We start from the raw sequence: 21,993 nt of genomic DNA, 5'->3' as shown, positions 1-21,993 counted from the left end.
CATGTTTCTTAAGGAGAAAATGCCAAGGCAATATGGGACACGCTAGACAATAAGTATAAATCCAATGATGCTAAGATAAACATGTATGTGGTGGGCGAATGGTTTAAGTTATAAATGTACGACGATAAGTTAATCATGATCAAGTCCATGACTATGTGATGCTAGTTTCTGACATCTTAGTTGAGGGCATGAAGATGTGCAAAGTCCTATAAGCAAATGTTCTCATTGAAAAGCTACCCAAGTCCTGGTTTGACTACTAGAACTCTCTGAAGCACAAGAAGAGAGTGTTCACTATTAAAGAGCTAGTGAGTCACATAAAGATAGAAGAAGCCAACCGACTTAAGGATAAGTTGAATCCTTCTAGTAATCTTTCTTTTAAGGCTAATATGGTTGAATCTAGTTCTACCTCAAGGTCAAGGTTTAATAAGCCCAAAAGACTAGGTGGCCAAAAGTAAAAGGTTAAAACCAAGAAATTTGTCAACTTCAAGACGCCCATGAAGGAGAATGCTCCACCAAATTCCTTCAACTAATATGTGTGAAACGGTCGAACACAAAGCCTACCAGTGCCAACAACAATTGGACTATCAGAATGAGAACAAATCATAACTAAATATTGTTGAGAACGTTGACGAAGTCATAGTAGCAGTGGTTTCTAAAGTCAACCTGATATAGAATAATGATGAGTAGATCATTGACGTCGGTGCTTCCAGACATTTCCACGAAAAACGAGAATTGTTCATCGAGTTCGAGGATATAAAGAATGGTGAACAAGTGTACATGCAGAACTTTAGCAGTTCTGAAGTGCTAGTCAAAAGAAAGGTTTTACTAAAGCTGAATTTTGGTAAAAAATTAGCTTTAAGTAATGTTCTGTATGTACCTGCCCTGCATGCAAATATGATTATTGGTAGATTATTGAATAAGACATGAATTAAACTAGTTTTCAAAGTATATAAACTCATACTTTCTCGGAATGGGGATTATGTAGGGAAAGTTTATTTGAAAGGGGTTTTTTTGTAATCGAAACTCAGACTAATGAAAGTAATAAAACCACTACTTTTACGTATATTGTTGAGACACTTGATATGTAGCATGCTAGATTAGGACATGTGAACATTCACTCTCTTAAGAAATTCATTAAAATGAATTTACTTCCTAATCTAAATGAAAATAGCTTTAACAAATGTGAAATTTGTGTAGAAGCCAAACATGTTAGACATTCTTTCAAAAATGTTTCTAGTAAAAGGACATAATTGTTAGAACTTATTAATACTAACCTAGTAGACTTTAGAAACTCTGAAAGTAAGGAAGGTAAACACTACTATACAACCTTTGCAGATGACTTTTCAAGATATACAAAGGTATATCTTATTATAACTAAAGAATAAGCTTAGAACTTCTTTCTTATTTATAAGACAAAAGTTGAAAATCATCATGATAGGAGAATAAAATGGCTTAGGTCTGATAGAGGTGGTGAATACATATATAACTTTCTTAAGGAGGTATACAAAAATAATGGAATTATTCATGAAACCGTTGCCCCAACTTTCATCAACAGAACAAGATAGTTGAAAGGAAAACCAAAACCTTAAAGGAAATGATAAACTTTTTACTCTTAAGTTTTAGGTTATTTAATAACATGTGGGGGAAGCCATTCTATCTACAAATCACATTTTAAACCAATAATACTCTAAAGATAGAATTAGAGCCTAGAAGAAGTAAAAGATAAAGATTAGCCACTACATTTAATTCAGATTTTCTAACTTCCTTTATTTCTGAATTAAGTTATGTAGACACTATTTCTATTTTTATAGCTCAAGTTTTCCTATTAGATAAGGATCCAAAGTTGTATGTTAAAGCTATAAGTTCTATCGATGCTAGTTTCTAGAAAATTGCGATAAATGAAGAAATAGAGTCAATAATGTCTAATCATGTATGGGAGCTGGTAGATTTTCCTAGAGGGTTTAAACTAATCAACTTTAAGTGGTTTTTTAGAAAGAAACTTAGGTCAGATGGTTCGATCCAAAGATATAAGGTGAGGCTTGTACTCAAAGGATTTACTAAGAAATTTGGTATAGACTCCTTCAATACGTATTCTCCTGTCACGAAAATCTCAAAGATATGTGCCTTATTTATGATATCGTCTATTCATAAGTTATACATACATCAGATGTATGTAAAGACTACATTTCTAAATGAAGATCTAGAAGAGAAGATCTATATAGAGCAACCACCAGGTTTCGAAGCACTGGCTCGGAAAGCAAAGTGTGTAGACTTAAAAAGTCACTTTATGGCCTTAAACAAGTTCCAAAACAGTGGTACAAGAAATTTCACAAAACCATTTTGAGTTTTGGTTTCATTGTTAATGGAGGGATGTATGTGTATATTAAAAAATGTTCGGGACTGATTGTGTCATCATAAGTTTGTATGTTGATGACATGTTGTTATTCAGTAATAACATTGAATGCGTTAACAAAATTAAAAGTTTCTTGTCTACTAAATTTTAGATGACATACTTAGGAGAGGTTTATGTAATATTAGGAGTTAAGGTTACCAAAAGTTATAAGGGAATTTCTTTAAATCAAACACATTATATTTATAAGGTGTTAAAGGAATTTGACAATTTTGATGTAACCTTTGTCAGAACTCCTTATGGCGCTAGTATTCGACACTAAAAATAAAATAAGTAGCGTTTCCTAACAAGAGTATGCTAAAATTATTAAGAGCCTTATGTTTTAATAAACTACACTCGGCCAAATATTGCCTATGCTGTGAGTATGTTTAAGTAGATAATATCATAATCATAGTGGTGAACATTGGATTGCACTGAGACGCTTACTTAATTATCTTAAAGGTATTATGGATTGAAAAATTGATTTTGTTGGTTATCCTTATGTATGAGAAAGATACTTTGACGCCAATTGGGTTAGTGATAATGATGAAGTAAGCTCTACGAGCGAGTATGTTTTCACCTTAGATGGCGTAACGATCTCGTGAAAGTCTGTCAAATAGAATTGCATTGCTCGTTCTACAATGGAGTTAGAGTTCATTGCTCTTGACTTAGTTAGGCAGGAAGCTAAGTGGCTTAGAAACTTATTAGCATAAATACCCTTGTGGGGAAAACCGACTTCTCCGGTGTCCTTGTTATGTGATTCACAAGCTATGATATATGTGGTTCAAAACCAAGCTTACAATGGTAAGAAGAGACATATTCACATTAGGCATGAATCAATGAAACATTTAATAAGGATAGAAGTACTCTACTTATAGTATGTGAAGTTGGAGAGGAACCTAGCTGATACGCTTACCAAAGGTTTAAGTCAAATATTGGTTCTAGATTCGTCGAGGGGGATGGGTTTAAAGCCTATTGGTTGAGGAATTCATGGTGGATACCCAACTTAGTTATCTAAGTTCAATACGGTCAAACGAAACCATGGAAAGACATAGTGTACATTCTCTTACCTATCCTATAACGAATAATGTACATACACAGGATAAGCTTAATTGCTCTTAATAAATTTATAACCCAGGCTTTGGGTGGTCTTAGTGAGAAGGACTTGATGAAGTTACCTATTTTTTGCTGAATATCTATTCTTAATAAGTTCACAACCCAGTGTTAAGTGGGTAGTCCTAATCACGAAGGACTAGGTGAAATTACCGCTAGAAATGTTGAATTTTCTTAAAACTCTTAATGAATTCAAACCCAATAGTTCAGGTGTTTCTAGCGAGAATGACATATTGAATTCACCTACTATTGAGGTTGAATATTTATTCTTAATGATTTTTTTATCTTAGAGTTTTGGCGGTTCAATTAAAATGAACTTGAATAAATTCACCTTAACTATATGAAAGGATGAGTTGTTGTAAAAGCTTTTAATTATTTCATAGTCCGGTTTTGGATGGTTTATGTTGATATAAACTTAATGAAATAACCTACGTAAGTGAGAAGGATTGTCACCTTCTATGAAAGAGGTTGGGTCACTTTTTTTATAATACACTTACTATAATCCTAAGGAAAGAATGCTACTCTTATATACTTTCGAATATAATCTTTGTAGGAGCATTGAGGACTTCAGTGGATGAAGAGGCTAGTTGTGTGTTATGGGTTCACCTTAATCTTAGAAAGTTCAAGATTCGTTCACTTATCTAATATAAGAATTACTCATTATCACTATGTACTAGTTTCAGATACGTTCATTAGTGCTTAAGCAGCTAATCTCGCAATTGCTCTTCTCTCGTTTTTTAATCAAAATTTTCTTCCTCAAATAACTTTTTTCGTATTTGTGGGGGATTGTTGGTTATATCCCACATTGAGAGGGTACATCCTTTGGGAAGGGTATTTAATGGATCACCTTTACCCTCCTTTGTTGAATGTGGTAAGATAACTCCATTGCACGCTACGCTGCCACCGTCGTCCGACCGACCCGACTCGGGTCGGGTCGGGTCAGGGTCATAACCCAAAAATCATTTTGTTGTAACAGTTGTGTCAATTGGTATTTTAACATTTGTGCTAGCTGTTAATACTAGATTTTGACTTTCTAGAGATTGAACCTGGACAGTTTTGAGGCCAGATTCGAATCTTAATTACAGCAGACAACATCTTTATTTTCAGAGCTTAATTTCAGCAATTTGCTTTGCTGATTTAAAAGTTGTCTCAACAACTATTTTGTGGACAAACCTAGACGGATTTGGAGTCAGGTTCAACCAGCTATATCAAATAAAATTACAACAATTAAATTGATATTTAATTTTAGAATTAAATCAGTGATTTATTACTATTTTTATTTTTACGATTTTATCCCTCTTTTCAGCTATAAATAGATATGGTTTTTCTCATTTTTATATCATCCAACAATTCAAAGCATTTCATCTCTTTTAAGAATTCTCTCTAAAGCTTTCTTATTTTTTCAATGAGAAGAGCAATTTCACCATTGTCCACTCTGAAAAATTCGGGTGTGCGAATTTTCTGAGAGTCGTGCTAACCTCGGAGGACGATCGCCTATAGCAACGATTACACACATCGAGGGTGAAATTCGTTTCTAAGGCAGTGATTTATACCACAACACGATTGTTCAAATTTACTATTTTATTATTTTATTAATTTCAGTCAGTGCTAACGATTTTATTTTTCAGTTTCTATTTCTAACATATATTTCTCCAAAAGTTGCATTGATTTTCAATAGACTATTAATCTTGTATCGGATAAAGCTCTGAAGCATTTGAAACCTAATCTAGTTATATTGGTGCCTAAATTAGTAAAGCGTCTACTGGTTGCTTATGCGCTTCTTGAACGACTTCAAGAAGCTATATGTAGAGCCTGCATTGCGAATACATGTAACATGCTTGTTGTCGTGGATTTAATTTTTTTTTCATAAATAGTATATGTGGACTGGGTCAAGATGTGCTTTAGGAGAACAAGAGAGTTTTTGACCTGTTGTCTCAAATTTGAATATAACTTTGTTTAAAAAATGGTTATAAAATACATTGTCTAATCATCATTGTTGATAATGATTCTTTTATTTAAGGTATTTGGAGCTCTCGTTCAATTAGAATGTGACAGTGAAGTATGAGAACGTGCCTTGTTTCAGTTTTGCTAGCTTTTGACAATTTCAAATGATGAACCTTTTGTTGCAACCATAGACTTCATCTTTAAATCTGCGTTTCAATGCCGACATCTCCAAGAAACTGTATGATTTTCTTTCTTGTTGCATTCCATAGAAGATGTGACTCGAGGAGAAATTCTTCAATCGCTTGAGGATGAAGTTTGTAGATTGACTTATCCAAAAAAAAAATTGTAGATTGACACAAACAATGGGGAAAACTGAAGGTGAAAAGCGAGAGAAAGATTTCTTGGAATCAAAGTTGCAAGGCTGCCCATTTTTTCCTCATCATAATTTCTACACTTTCTGTTTCGTTTTCATCTTTCGATTTGAACTTCTAGGAAGTTTTTAACATTTTAGCGGGGTGGACGTAGTGGCTGCGTGCAAGGTCAACTTTGTGACAGATAACGACAATGCCACAATCACCATTTTGTTACTTTTCCATAATATTAGTGACCATTTCGTTACTTTTAAAATTTTAGTGGAAAAATAGACACTTATTCATATTTCAATGACCATTTATGTAGTTTACCCTAATAATAATAATAATAACTTTGGAATATTGATAATCCAATAATTTTGCCCGGAAGCTGAACCATTCTAAAATTCTGACGAGCCTAACCTAAAACCCCTTAATTGGAAAAGATGATTTCCCGAACCTAAACCTCAAATCGTAGTCCATCGAGCTAAACTTTTGATTTAGGGCATCCAACTTGGATTTTGTTCATCACCCAAAATCTTGGTATAACCTTCTACATATTTATGCAAATCAGAAGATTTAAGGCTTTGTTTTCATTTGATTTTGACAGGTGATATTTTTTTTTAATTTCTTTTTTACTATTTTGGTTTCATTGTTGAGTTTTTAAATTTATTACGTTGTGTTTTTATTATATTTGAATATATTGTTGATTTAAGCCGTTTGGCTTCTACAAAATTTCTTGTAGCGGGTTGCTATTGCCCTTGCATGGTATTCGAAATCCCTCTGCTTCTCGTTACGGATTAGACTAAATCTGAAGAATTAGCCGATTCATTTCTTTCAATTGAAATCTGAATATTTTTTATTTTATTTTTCATTTGAAATCCCTCTATTTTTCATGTTTATTTTTAGAGACTTTGTGATTTTGGCTTTTGGGGATAATTTGTTTTGGGATTTCTTCAGGGTTTATCCTCTATGAAAAATGAACTCCGATTTTGTTTTGTGTTTTATGAAGTTGTTCATAAATTCCAAGATTTTAAAATGTTATCACGAATAAAATCCATGTTAGCACAAATTTTAAAGACCACTAAGAGAATGGATAATTGACATGAAAAGTCCTAATTAAAGAAGGTACGAAAACCTTTTCCCCCGCAATAGGCCATTTTGAAAAGTTTACAGTCTTGATTCACTTAATGCCTCATAGCATTTTGCCGATGAACAACTATTTCTGTTTTCATGTCTCCCAAACTCAACCGAAGCAAAAGCATAAAACCAAAACCTATGACGTCCCACAGCTCTGCGTATATATTGATGAACTTATTTTGGTTTGATTTCATCTTCAATTTAGGCCATTTTTCTTGTTTTCGAGTGCTATATCGAGGGTATAAGTTTTTGGTTTTGTAATCACTGTTCTTTTGGTTAATTTATCTCATTATGAGAATTACATTTGATGGTTCAATCTCGAAATAACTGGTTGTTGTGTTGTTTCATTAATTTTTGTCACTTTTATGCAAAATCTTTTTCTTCTCGAGCTTTTTTCTTGGTTGGTTTGTAATATAATTCATACCATAGTTACATAAATCGCTCAATAGCCCACGATCTACGTATTGTACGTTGCGATCCAAAACGCGATACGAACGCGTTTCACCCCACGAATCTCGTTTTAGTTCGTCCGTTCCAATTTGTGGTTCGTTCGCGTACCGGAACGGTGAAATTAGTGTACCAAAAACCCATAGCGAAAATAATGGAAGCATAAACCCCGTGAAAGCAAACCAAAGAAAGAAGAAACCCACCACAACAAACCAAAGAAAACAAAAACCCTCACAGCAGAAGCAAAGGAAACAAAAGCCCATCACAACAAAAACAAAGAAACAAATATAGGGGTAAGGATTCAGTAGGAGAAAGGGCAGTAACAAAGACGGTGGAAGGGCCAATCTTGCCAGTCGGTGGTACAGTCGACAGATTTTTTTGATAGGTAATTTGATAAAGGAAAAGAAAGGAAGATGGACTGGCATTTTAGAGAAGGAAAAGAAAGGAAGATGAGGAAGCGTTGAAGTGTGAGAAGAAAAAAAGTAAACTTAATATTTCAGAAACCCAAGTAAAGACCAACTTTTTTACTGTTGTATTTTTACTGTTTAAGATATTGGTTTAATTATAAATTTAGTCCTTCAACTTTGAAGTATTGAAGTTACTTAATGAAATCTATAGTATTGCAGTTACTCTAAGATATTTGAAGTCTTGAAGTTACTTATAAAATTTGATGTAGAAAAATAGCAACCTAAGAAACTGGTACATCGTACCAGAGTGATCCGAAATGAGTCTACCCCCCTCGTACCAAATTTTAGGGACCTAACAAATTGCGATCCCGTTCCACGTTCCCGTACCGGAGCGTACCGCGATCCATGTGACTATGATTCATACTATGATTAAGATTAATCTTGAAAATCTGACACAAGTTTTAGTTTTCATTGATAAGAATAATGCTTGTTGTAAGTTTAGTCTTTCTAGTATTTTTTATTTGATTGTGGGTTTGGGAAATCATTATGAACTACTTTGAACTAACCATTTAAACTTTGAATGCTCCTGCTGTGCCCTTCATAAGGGAAGACTTTTCTAAACTGTTAAATTATAGTTTCTACTAACCTACCATGAAATCTATTTTTATGCATTTGCAGTGACAAGTCTTGTAAACAGTAGTGGTGAACTATGATTCTTGGAAGTAACTCCATCCGAGAAACCCACTATGATGTTCTATCTGTGAAGGAAGATGCGAGTTATGAAGAAATTCGTACAAGTTATCGAACTGCTATCCTTAATTCTCATCCAGATAAGTTAAATTCTGATCACGAGTCTGGAGAGAGATTTTTGCTAGTACAAAAGGCTTGGGAAATCCTTAGTGACCCCAATTCGCGGACAGTCTATGATAGGGAGCTGCGAGATTCAAGACAAGATGTAGTGGCCTCGGAAGATATCGGGTTAGATGATATGATGGTTGAAGATGTCGGGGAAGTCATGGAGCTTTATTACCAGTGCCGGTGTGGTGATCACTTCTCAGTTGATTCTTCGGAGTTGAGTAAAATGGGGTACACTTTACTGCGGGACGGGACTGAGATATTTGTAAGGACCCCTGATGCTTTACCAGCTTCAGTTGTTCTTCCTTGTGGTTCTTGTTCTTTGCATGTTCGACTGATGATAAATCCAGATATTAAAGTTCCAGTTGATGGGTATTTGTGATTGGTTTTGTTTTCCATTATTTTAGCTGAAAATCAGGCATGCTTGCTTTGATCGACTTGGATGGAGCTTGTAACATAGCATTTGATTCTTTGACTTAAAGTTGAGAATTTAAGTCCTTGATTGCATTCCCCACCAATTAGTTCTTAACAATTGACTTGGAAGTCTTCAAATGTTTCTCTAATCTAAAAATTGAATTATTTTCTTACTCAAAACATGTTTGTAAGGAACATTGAGTACTTAACTTGAAGTGTAAACAAAGTAGAAGGATCTGCTTCACACCTCAATCTCTGACATGTTGGTGAACCTAATACTTCCTTTTAACCATTTTAGCTATCTGAGCATAGAAGAAGTTTTCTTTCTTTATCAGTTCTCCAAATAACTGGAGCAAACTTGACAGACAGATTTCATATTTTTAAGGTTAGTGTTTCTGTTTCTTCTTTCTCGTCTTTGCACATGAATTATATAGCAGTCCGAGCTTATTATTTTGTTTCGTCAAAGTTTAACAGGTTCCAGAACTTGATTCGTTTTTGCTAATGGAGTTGATTAATTTGAACGTTGAGTTTTGCAGGGTTTAAATTTCACTAAGATCAGATCAGAATGGACTGTTAGGCCAAGATCATTGACTAAAAACTATTGGAAGCAGATGGGTTCTGAGGAAGGAAATTCTCATTTCGGAGTGAAGATCATTGACTAAGATTTTCATTTCGGAGGAAGGAAATTCAAGCAGATGATTACTCAACTTCCACCTTTCAAATTCTGGGTAAGCTTTCTCTGGGTTCACCATGACATGGTTTACTTTTGCAAAATTGGTCAGCTGCCATCAAGTGACACCAACACAAAAAGAACTATAAACTATTTATTATGGGTTGCTTTCACAGCCATCATGCTTTTCCTTATCCATTAGTTAAACTCATAGGTTAGAAATTGTTTCCCCCCCTCCTCTTTGGCTTGACAAATGCAATACTTGGGATATATTCCTGCAATACCGGACATGTCATGAAAAGGGAAAACATAAACCTGAGACGCATTAATGGAAAATGTCGAAGTTTATAACTTAAATTATTACCATGTCAAAAGTTTGTATAAATATAAAGCTGACACTTCCCTGATTCAAGTTCGAGTATTGTTGAGTTTACTTTACTCGAAAGTTCATGAGTTTAAAATTGTCAAGTTTGACTCAATTTTGAAAGAAAAAATCAAATCTCGATGCGAGCTCGAAAAATTTGAATTCAAAACATTCTCAAATCTAGCTCGACCTAATTTTGGACTTGAGCTCAAACCTGAAGTTTGAACTTGAGCTCAAACTGAACTTCAAGTACATAAAAACTTTTTATTGTATTAAAAAAATATAAATGTTAATATTATTAATAATTTAATATTAAAAAATATAAAGATTAATATATTAATTTTTTGAGTTACTCTCGAATTTTATTTGTCAGATATTAAATAGCTTGATATAACTTGTTAAGAATTCGAGTTGGGTCTATTTGATTTGAGTGTTGATCAAATTTTCATCGAGTCGAACTCGAATAACTTACTATATATCTCGCCTTGTTTACGGCCCTATTTCCTTGCCCCTGCCATGAATCATAACTACAGATGATTTGGTGTTGCCTCACTGTCATCGTTACACACTTGTTATGGAGACTAGTTCTTTCATCAAGAGCTGTCATTAATAAATTCATGAAGTCGCTGTAATTTTTGGTTGTCTCGTGACAAATTTAAATCAACTTGGTTCTAAACTTTCACCACCAACCACGATTCCATTAAGATGGCCTACAAAATAGCGCTTTGAAATGAGCTGGTACGGTTAATACCGGTTGGCCATTATCATGAGTGTCATGCCCCAACTTCACCTGCTTAGATTGTCATTGACCGTCACGCAACCATATATAACACTGTCGTTAGATGTGGTCGTTCATGAAATACTGCTCTTCACTCTCAATCGAAACTTTTACCAAGCTTTATTCAGGTACGTTCCTTTTCCATTTCAAGATTTGACTTACAGTTTAAAGAAAGAAAGAAACGTAATCTTTCATGTCATATTGCTCGAAGTTGTTGTCTGGTACTTGGTCTCAGTTTTCCATCATGACTTTTGGCTTGGAGTGGGAGCTTGTTAATTACTCTAAAGGAAATATCTACAGCACGATGAACAGAAACATAATTCAACTCCATAGGAAATTTAGATTTAGACCCATGGATGAACATTACATAGCTATCTGAAGCTGAAAAGTAGGATTTTGATTTGAGTGTCGGTAGTTAATCTATCCGTGTCGTTAGTTAATCTATCTGTGCCGGTAGTTAAGCTGCAAGGGCACTATCAAAACTAGCAAGGTCAATTTCAACATCAAAACAACCATTGAATGTATGATACCCAAAATTGATTACGAGTGTTAAATTTTTTTTTAATTAATTTGGGGCAAATACAATGTAGCGTTTGTTCATAGATAAATTCTCAACTTTTCGATATTGAAAGCTCACAATTTTGACATCTATGGTAATTTTTTTTAGGATCCAAGAGATATTATCCTATATCTAATATAAAATACAGATATACATTTTATGTCTCAATTTGACCGTTTCAGTCAGCTGCTTTGACCAACGTGGGAGTCTTTTATCAGGAACAGCCTCATCAATCCAAGAGATTCAAGTTCCTAGCTACAGTTATGAAGGAAGCATTTTCAAATTGCCATACATTCAATGAACGATGGTCGGATTCTGATCTCGAGGAAGAATATTCAACAAGTGCCATCCATGATGAATCTGAAATACTAAACTATTAACTAGCAGACTAGCAGTAGGAGCAAAAGATGATTTTTTATTTTCTAGTCTGCTAATCGAATCTTCACCATTTGATGTTCTTAACAGGTAGTAATTTCCGAAATTCGAAGTCGAGTAATGGAGAAGATGAAACACAGACGGAGTCAAATTTCTGAAAGCCTTTCCTGGGTATTATCTCCATCAACAGGGGAACTTCATATAACCTCAAAGCAGGCCAAACAAGGAGACGAAGATGATAAAGAAGACGAAAAAGATGAACTCTTTTCTATTGGAAGTTGCTTCTCCATCTATTCCAGTGCTGCGAGCTGGGAAGTATTTCTATCAGCTAACATGGATTTCTCCCGCTGTTCAAGCTTAAACAAGATAAATTCCGAGAGACATGGAAGTTCGATTTCCAGGACTTTCAAAGGCGATCTATCATTAAGGAAATCTGTCATTGTTAACGTTGGCCATTCGGGTTATGCAAGAATGCTGTCTTACTCCCTCCACTGCCTAAATCCCCTTATGAGTCTTGGTCTTGGCGTAAAGGCACTGGATTGAGATTATAATAAGGACCGATTTAAAATAGATTAAATCAATAATAAGGAAGCTTTACTCTTAATTAAAATATCAGCTTCGACATCAAAATTACAGATTATGAATTTTTCTTCACTTGTTGATAGGTCTTGAGCATTGTTGGTATAATCTAGAATCCGAAGTATTGTATTAGTTATGCCAGCTCAGCTTTAGTTTGTTATGTGCCTACGACAGTTAAGGTTATCAATCTGTTATAGAATCTCATTCTACGATGGTGTACGAAAACCTACGAGCACTGTATTGTTGAATAGACTTGTTGAATAAGAGAAGTATTCCCTTCTTCATATTCTGTAACTTCCTAACATGGTATCAATCGCCATTTTTTCTACTCTGTTCTCTTAGATTGTTTTCTTTTTCGTTTCTCTGTTTGGCTTCCTTTCTTGTTTTCTGTTCGTCTGTTGGAAAGATCTTCACAAACAATAAGGTCAACATCCTACTGGATGAAATGAATTTTCTTCTATGGAAACAACAGATCTTGCTGACTGTGCCTAGTCATCGTCTTGAAAGGCTCCTTACTGGTGAGTTTCAATCGTCATGGGAAAAGATTTTCGATGATGAAGGAAATCTTGTGCACAATGAAGATCATGAGGTGTTCATTGCACACAATGAAGATTATGAGGTGTTCGTTGCACAAGATAGTGCATTAGCATCCTGGTTGCTGTTAACTATAAGCGATTATCTTCTTCCTCAATTTTTTGGAGCTGAAACGACTGCTATTGTGTGGGTTACTGTGTTGAAATTCTTTGCAAACAGATCCACTACCAGTGTTATGAGCCTCCACTGCAAGTTACGCTCGATCAAGAAAGGTGACGAGAGCATGAGATCTTATCTTACACAGATCAAAGAAGTGTATGATGCTCTCGCTGCGTGTGGAACTCCCATGTATGATGTTGAATAGATTGTAACCATTTTGAATGGTTTGCCATTTGAATAACAATCGTTTATTGTGGTTATCATAACCAGTAAAGATGATTTTTCTGTAAATGGAGTCAAATATGTTCTAGTAGATGTTGAAGCAGAGTTTAAAGGATTTCATGTACAAAATCAGTTTATTATGACTTCAAATGTGGTTCAGTTCATGCCAATGCTTAAAAAGGTTCTCGTGCAAATCAGTACACCATGTATTCATATAACTCTGGTGGCAGATCTGGTGCTGGTCAATATAATTCTGGTGGCAGATCAGTTGCAGGTGGTCGTGATCCTGGTCGTGGTCGAGTTCGATTCCAGTGTCAGCTGTGTGGTAAGACTGGTCACTCAGTGGATTGGTGCTGGAATTGTTTTGACCATACCTTCCTTGGTGTGTTAGTTAGCAAAAAAAAGGTTCAGGTGCTCATGTTGTCAATATGGACATTGCAAATGTGTGTTATACCTGCACAGGATGTGGTCATGCTCAGGCTCAAGGTGGTACTTCGAATATTAACAAATAGATAGTGGACTCGGGAGCAACACATCACGAGACCTCCAATGCATCGAAGCTTGCAAATGGATCTGATTACACTGGTCTAGGTAAATTGATTTTGGGTAGTGGCCATAGCTTAGACATTTGCAGCACTGGGTGTGCCTTGCTTCCCACTAGATCTAGTTTTTTACTTATGAATGATTTATTTCATGTTCTATCTATCACTAAGAACTTTCTGTCTATTTCAAAGTGTCCCAGAGATAAAATTGTTTTCTACGAGTTTCATGCAAGGATTGCTTGGTGAAAGATGAAGCTGCTGGTGAAGTTTTGTTGCATGGACAGGAGCATTGTGGCTTGTATCAGTTCTCTACTGCACAAGATCATAAGAAAATTAATAATCAAATAGAGGCTCATGTAACTAGTGCACCTAATGTCTATGATTTGTGGCACATTAGGCTTGGGCACCCTTCTCATACTCCACTTGTGCAAATTTGTAAGCAATTGGGTGTAAAATTTCCTTCCAGTTTTAATAAAATTGATTCGGCTATGCGTGTGTCACGGTTGGGAGAGAAGAGAAGAAGCAGGAAGAGAAGGGCATTGGGGATTTAGAAAATGAATTAGGGATTGAGAAATGCGAATTGGGAATTAAAACATGTGATGGTCAGGTGAGGATATTACCCGAAGAGTTGGAGTAGGCTGGGAAGACTCAAGTAACGCTGGAAAGGGCCAGACCATATAGCCAATACCTGCTGAAAAGAAGAAATAAAACAAAACCATTTTGTTATGAGTCTGTAATTGTAAATGCCAACTGGCATAGCTAGATTCGCAGTACTACAAGTGTAACTAAATAAATTACCTCCTTGTAGAGCATTGGAGGCTCATGAAATGAATAAATGAAAACTTCTTTCTGTAATCTCTCTTATTTCTTCTTCTAAAACCTATTTCTTCTTCGATATTTCTTCTCTACTAAATCCAGTCCATAATAAATTGGTATCAGGAGCCTTAATTCCTGGCAAATTGCAGACTGGATATGCAAAAGAAGAACCTAACCATGGTCAAATCTATTGATCTCTCTACCATCAAAAAGCAAATTGAGGATTTAAAGAAAACAGTGCAACAAGAAAATGATGAAACCAACCCTCCCAAGTGGTGGAAGGCAAAAGATAAACGTATCAATTCGTTGGAAGCTAGGATGACGACGACTCAAAGCTAGATGGAGCAGATATTGGGGGTCTTGACTGGAACGACGGTGGTGCAAGACCAAAATAGCCCTGAAACGGGGTCGTTACCTGCTGCAATAGAAGGCACAAATGATGGGTATCAATTTTTTGATAAAATGCGAACAAAAGTAATTGATGCAATGTCATCAATCACTAGTACCATGAAGGCTAATTCAAGGCTGCATCAGAACACCAGTCTCGTTCGATCTATCAAACCGATCTCGGGGAAACATCAACAGTTCTACAAACAAGTTCCTCCAAATGAACCCTACCGTGTTATTCTTGGTGATGTTACGGATAAGTTTTATCAGACATGTGAAAGGTCTCGCCAAATGTTATCTCATGGCATCTCTGACATTCCCGATGAAGAAATTTTCACCAACATTGAGCAGCTTCTAAAACCTCTTGAACTATATTATAGATCACTTTGCTCTTATGGTGACAGGTCAATTGCTAATGGAAGTCTTCTTGATTTCTTAAGGCAAGTTTCAACTTTTTGCCTCTCACTTGTTAGACTTAACAATCGTCAAGAGTCTAATCGCCATACAAATGTGTTGGAAGCCATTACCCAACACTTGGAAATCGGTCTCTACCATGAGTGGTTTGAAGAACAAAGACAGAAATGGCTACTATCTGAATAAGTGGAAAGTGTCCGTTGTTTGGTGTTAATCTTCCTAAAACAGAAGAAATTACTGATGTTTTGGATACATTTAGTGTCTTGGTAGAGCTTCCAGCAGACATTTTTGGATTATACACCATTTCAATGGCAACTGCCCTTCGGATGTTCTTACTGTTGAACTCCTGCAGCATAAATGCCATGTGAAGCAACCCTTAATAGTTTTTCCACTATTTGAGAAGACAGGTTTGCCTATATCAGCTCAAATTGTTACTTTTACGCCCTCCATAGTTGATTTTTCTCTAGGTAACTCCAATAATTCCAACTATCTACTTCTATCCGCGTTTAGAGAAAATTGTTCCAAGATGTTTAGGGATGTCAAAAAACATGTTAAAATCTTTGATCCTTTTTTGTTTCGACTTTTGTTGATGAGATGGAAGATGGTTAAATTTGGTAGGAGTTTGAGTGTGCCTAAAAGAGAAATTAGTTTATTCTGTAGACCAACAATTATTCTGCTCGCTACAAAATGGTGGGTTATATATAGAAATGAATTCCTTCAGGCTATACATATGTGGGGGTTTATAAGCTACTATACTACACATAGCGAGACTGGTTCTTATGTGTATAACATATTAAAGCAGACTAAATATAGCTCTACTCCTCTCGGTAAGGGAACTCAGAGGTTGGCTCAAGTCTTTGCGAATGAACTTGAGGCATGCTTGGATGGGAGTAGAACTGTAATACAAAACTTTTATGCATCTCTAGCTTCCAAGAAGACAACATTTGCTGATATGTTGAAGTCTTAAAAAGGATACCTTAGTGCTTATCAGTTTAAGAAGATACTAATTATGTATGGAGACAAAATGATTTCAATATCATATATAGTTTTCAGTGGCATATTTTTATCCAACATCTCTCGAAGATATCTGGTAGGCCTCCTAAGCTATGCATAACTGGAATCGTGCTTCCCCAATGTGGTTTACGCCCAAAACAAAGGATTGAGGCAACAGGTTGTTGCTTGGCAAAATATTGTAGGCTCTTTATTGTTCCATTTCAGTACAAGGCTACAACAACTCAAAATTGGGAAAGTCTTCGTATAGAGGACATCAGGATTGATAGCAATGAGTTCCTTGTTGTAAATATTTTTTTTCAATTCGAGAATCTGCTTGATGAGACTACTAAGGTGGGCTGTCTGAGGAATGTCGTACAAGAGTTTAGGGAAGTAAAAGAGGAGGCTAGCACCATAGATGGAAAGCTAGCAGAGGCCCCAGCGACAATTGCTTATTGTCAGTCTACCAAGACACAGATTGAATGAGAGTTGAGGGAAGTAAAGGAAGAGGCTAACATTCTGGCTGGCAAGTTAATAGAGACCCAACCAACTATGAAATTACTTGAAGACTCATTGGCTATTGCGAAGGATGATTTGTCCCAACTTGCAGAAGAGAAAAATGATATAAATCAGAAGTTTTCACAGTAGGTTTTAGTTAGGCATGACAATAAGGTTAGTTTCAATGAGCTAAATCCGTTTGTCAATGAAGGCGACGAAGTAGCTTCTGTTGCTTATAGGTATAGAAGGTGGAAGCTTGATAATGATATGCAGTTAGATGCTCGGTGTGAGATTCAGAGTGTTGTTGATGCTAATAACCAAAAGTCTTTCCTTACTTTGAATGCACTTAATGAGTTTGATCCCAAGTACTCTGGTGTTAATTGGAGGCAGAAGTTGGAGACTCAAAGGGGTACGGTTTTGGCTACTGAGTTAAAGAACAATGCGAATAAGTTGCCTAAATGGACTGGACAAGTGATTTTAGCCAAGACTGAATTGATGAGATTGGGACATGTTTCGAGGATACATCCTAGGGATCATTTTATCCATGTGATATTGGGTGTTGTTGGTTACAAGCAATGGCTAATTAGTTGGGATGGACTTCCTTCTTTTGCAACTTGGAAGGATTTTATGGTCTTGCTATCACAAATTTGATACTTTGATCCTTGGGGACAAGGATCGTCTAAAGGGAGAGGAATTGTCACGGTTGGGAGAGAAGGGGAGAAGCACGAAGCAAAGGGCATTGGGGATTTAGAAAATGAATAAGGGATTGAGAAATGCGAATTGGGAATTAAAACATGTGATGGTCAGGTGAGGATATTACCCGAAGAGCTGGAGTAGGCTGGGAAGACTCAAGTAACGCTGGAAAGGGCCAGACCATATGGCCAATACCTGCTGAAAAGAAGAAATAAAACAAAACCATTTTGTTATGAGTCTGTAATTGTAAATGTCAGCTGGCATAGCTAGATTCGCAGTACTACAAATGTAACTAAATAAATTACTTGGTTGTAGAGCATTGGAGGCTCATGAAATGAATGAATGAAAATTTCTTTCTGTAATCTCTCTTATTTCTTCTTCTAAAACCTATTTCTTCTTCGATATTTCTTCTCTACTAAATCCAGTCCATAATAGCGTGTTGCGTGTAGAATGGACAAAAACTGCAAGTTACCATATCACGATTTCACAACCGTATATGATACTCCTTTTCTAGGTTGTTTTTTTCGATCTTTGGGGACCAACTCACTTAGTTTCCTATGGATTTAGGTACTACGTTTCATTAGTGGATGCATGAATAAGACACTGTTGGGTGTATCTTCTTAAAACCAAAGATAAAGCTTTACATTCGTTTCAATCGTTTAAGAGCGTGGTGAAAACTCAGTTCAATGTTGTGATAAAGGAGGTGAAAACGGATTGGGTAGTGAGTACATGTCTATCTCCTCCTTGCTGTCAAGCTTAGGCATTGAGCATCCAAAAACTTGCCCACATACTTTTGAGCAGAACGGTGTAGTAAAGTGCAAACACCAACACATCATTGAGCTGGCCTTGCTTCTTCTTGCACGAGCTGCTCTACCACTCAAGTTTTGGTCATATGTTGTGTGCACAATTATCTATCTCATAAACCGTTTGTCCAAACGTGTTCTTAAATGGAAATCCCCGTTTAAAGCACTGTTCAATAAACAACCTGCGTATGAGCATATGCGAGTCTTTAATTGTCGCTGCTATCTACAGCTTCGACCTTATCAAAATCACAAATTGTGTTTTAGGTCACAGCCCAGAACATTTCTTGGTTACAGTCTAAAAATAAGGGTTATCAATGCATGACCCCTGATGGCAAGGTTTACATCTCCATACATGTAGTTTTTGATGAACAATGTTTTCCTTTTGCAGATGAAAATGCACAAGTTAGTTTCATTCGTGATACTGCTCAAGTTATGCCTAGGGCTCCCTCTCTAAGTATTGTTCATGATACAGACAAGGTGTGTATGTGACCAAACTTGGTACAATCATCTAAGTCTCTAGCTGACCCTGATATGGGTAAAGTTGTTGGGACACGCAGTGTGATGGAGGGTCAGGTACTCAGGGAGCGAGTGCAGTACTGACAACTCAAGATGTATAACTCAGGGAGCGCAGTGTAATGGGAAATGTTTATGGTGATTAAAGTAATGGTGTTTTTCTTGAACAAGATGTTGAGCTAAGTGGCAGGTTAAGTCAAGCTGCTAATGAAGAGTTGGATCAAGTGGCTGTTGAGGCAACAGAAACTGTGGAACCTTACTTCCAGCACCTTCAGACTTACCATGTGATATTGGTTATCAAATGATAACGAGAAGTAAGCGTGGAATCTTTAAACCAAAACCCTATATGATGTTGCATGGGATTGAAGAAGAAGAACCCGAGTCCATATATAAATCTCTTCAATCATCGAACTGGAAAGAAGCAATTCAAGCTGATTTTGAAGCTCTTGAAATGAATAACACGTGGAAGCTGGTAACTCTACCTGAAGAAAGGAAAGCAGTATGTTGTAAATGGTTGTTTAGAATCAAAAGGAATGTTGATGGAACTCTACAATGCTACAAGGCGAGGTTAGTGGCAAAAAGGTTCTCTCAAGTACCTGGAAAAGACTTCCATGACACCTTTAACCCTGTGGTTAAATCATCCACAATCAATGTCATATTGTCCATAGCAGCTCGTAACAACTGAGAGTTGAGGCAGATCGATGTGAACAATGGATTCTTAAATGCGATTTGAATGAAGATGTTTATATGAAGCAGCCACAAGGCTTTGAGAATAAGGCAGGAAACGGTACAATATTAGTGTGTAAACTACAAAAAGCCATTATGGTCTGAGATTGACTCCAAGGAATTGGTATGCTAAGCTGAAAGATGCCTTATTAGGTGTAGGGTTTGTTAGTTCTCAAGCAGATGACTCATTATTTATCAGTCGAGAAGGGGGAAAGTTCACATATATTCTCGTTTGTATGGATGATACCATTGTTATAGGTGAATCCAGTGATTCTATTGAGAAGATTGTTCGATTAGTTGGGGAAAAATGTCCTTTGAAAGACTTGGGGCAGCTAGGATTGTTCCTTGGAATAGAATCAAAGCGTTTGGGAAACTCAATCTTCTTGAACCAGAAGAAGTATGTGATGGAACTTCTTACCAAAGCTTGCATGACAAATGCAACACCAACACCAACTCCTATGATTAGTTTCCCAAAACTCTCTAAAGATGTTGAGAGTAAGATGGTAGATATAAGGGAATATCGCAGCTTAGTTAGATCATTGTCATATGCCTGTCGTACTTGTCCCGATATTGCTTACAGTGTAAATAAACTAGCCCAAATCATGCATGCTCCATGTGAACATCATTTTGAAGCAGTAAAGCGTGTATTGTGATACTTAAATGGAACACTTGAATATGGTCTTGTATTTTCTTCAGCTACAGAACCTCTTCAAGTCATGGCGTTTGTTGATGCTGACTGGGGAGGAAGTGTGGATGACAGACGGTCAATATCAGGGAGTTGTGTGTACTTCGGAAGGAATCTAGTGATGTGGAACTCAAAGAAACAGAAAGCAATGTCTAGATCGACAACTAAAGCTGAGTATAGGAGCTTGACAGATGTGGCAACAGATGTAACGTGGCTTGATGCTTTGCTTAATGACATGAGAATTAAATTGCAAACCACACGGTAATTGGAGTGATAATTCAAGCGCCACAGCTATGAGCGCCAATCTTGTTTACCATTCAAAAATTAAACATGTTGAGCTGGACATTCACTTTGTTCGTGAAAAAGTGGTCACAGATAAGCTGAGGGTGAACTTTGTTCCTTATCAGGTGGCTGACGGATTGACCAAAGCCTTGACAAAAGATTACTTCACCATGTTCATGCAAAATCAGAGTCTGTTCTTTAATAAAAGTTGAAAATGGAAAAAGTAGGGATCATGTTGGTATAATCTAGAAGGTGAAGTATTGTATTAGTTATGCCAACTCAACATTAGTTTGTTACGTGTCTACGTCAGCTAGGGTTGTTATCAATATATTATAGCATATCATTCTACAGTGGTGTATTAAAACGTATTAGTACTGTATTGTTGAATAAGAAAAATATTCCCTTCTTCATATTTTGTAACTTCCTAATAAGCATAGCGATTGAGTCATAGTTCTGAATATGTTGCTGAGAACTTTTAGCATAGAGCTGCCATGGGAGCCAAATGACTGGTCAAATATTGGCCAACGTAGCACAGTTGTAGCACGGTAACAGTAAAACGTCCAAACGTGTCAAGTTAGTTTGTTGTGATAGATTTAACTATGCTTAACAATATAATCATTATTTCGTTACTTTTCGATAATATTAATGACTTTTGTTACTTTGGAATTTCAATAAAATAAAATAAAATTTTGCTTATATTTAAGTGGTTTACGCTAAAAATAAAAGTTAGATGTAGTCTTTGTTTTTCTTACTACATGCACAATAATTCCTTCTTAAGAAGGTAATTCTTAGCAATCAAATACAAACAAAAGATATCACTTTATTCATCAAGGGAAATTAATCAAAATTAACAGTAACCGAGCTTCAAAATCTATAGAGTTATCATCTTAAAAATATGTACATTATGCACATTATCACGGATTCAATGGTGGTCACTTGTTCTACATGCAATAGCTGATTGTTGTGTGAACCTTTGAACTCTTCTAGAGTTGGAAAATCTAAAACAACACATAAGTGAAAAATATTTATAGCCGATTGTTATGATTATGAAATTATTAAGGCAAAAAGGCATAAAAGGTATACGTACTTTTGAAAAAAAATAATATAGTTATTGTATTATGTTTCTCTCAATGTGATATTTAACTTAGAAAATAAATTCAATACGACTCTTTGATCAACATTTTTTTGTCGTTGATTGTTATTAAGTTGATGTAACAATTAATGATGCCGATATGAAAATCTACGGTGTTGATGTGATAATTCACGGTTCTAACATCATAGTCCTGGATGGCAGATTAACATGGATGATGACATGGTAGATTAACTAAATTAGTAACTCAAACAT

General features: G+C 36.0%; 2 protein-coding genes and 1 pseudogene across 2 annotated transcripts; all 3 read left to right on the top strand.

The window, feature by feature from the left end:
• Positions 1–2,304: 2,304 nt before the first annotated feature.
• Positions 2,305–9,144, top strand: LOC120215576 (DPH4 homolog). The gene is made up of 2 exons (XM_039213221.1): positions 2,305–2,315; positions 8,469–9,144. The coding sequence occupies exon 2, from the start codon at positions 8,500–8,502 to the stop codon at positions 9,025–9,027; it is 528 nt and encodes a 175-aa protein (XP_039069152.1). The 5' UTR covers positions 2,305–2,315; positions 8,469–8,499; the 3' UTR covers positions 9,028–9,144.
• A 5,852-nt stretch (positions 9,145–14,996) lies between these two features.
• Positions 14,997–15,826, top strand: LOC120215541 (annotated as a pseudogene).
• A 3,478-nt stretch (positions 15,827–19,304) lies between these two features.
• On the top strand, positions 19,305–19,640 carry LOC120215540 (uncharacterized mitochondrial protein AtMg00820-like). The gene has a single exon (XM_039213200.1). The coding sequence runs from the start codon at positions 19,305–19,307 to the stop codon at positions 19,638–19,640; it is 336 nt and encodes a 111-aa protein (XP_039069131.1).
• The last annotated feature ends 2,353 nt before the right edge of the window (positions 19,641–21,993 follow it).

This window comes from Hibiscus syriacus, unplaced genomic scaffold (genome assembly GCF_006381635.1).
Source record: "Hibiscus syriacus cultivar Baekdansim isolate YM2019G1 unplaced genomic scaffold, ASM638163v2 tig00110123_pilon, whole genome shotgun sequence".
In the NCBI taxonomy this organism is placed as follows: domain Eukaryota; kingdom Viridiplantae; phylum Streptophyta; class Magnoliopsida; order Malvales; family Malvaceae; genus Hibiscus; species Hibiscus syriacus.
The sequence above is the reverse complement of the archived record's forward strand: the minus strand, read 5'-3'. Positions and strand labels throughout refer to the sequence as shown.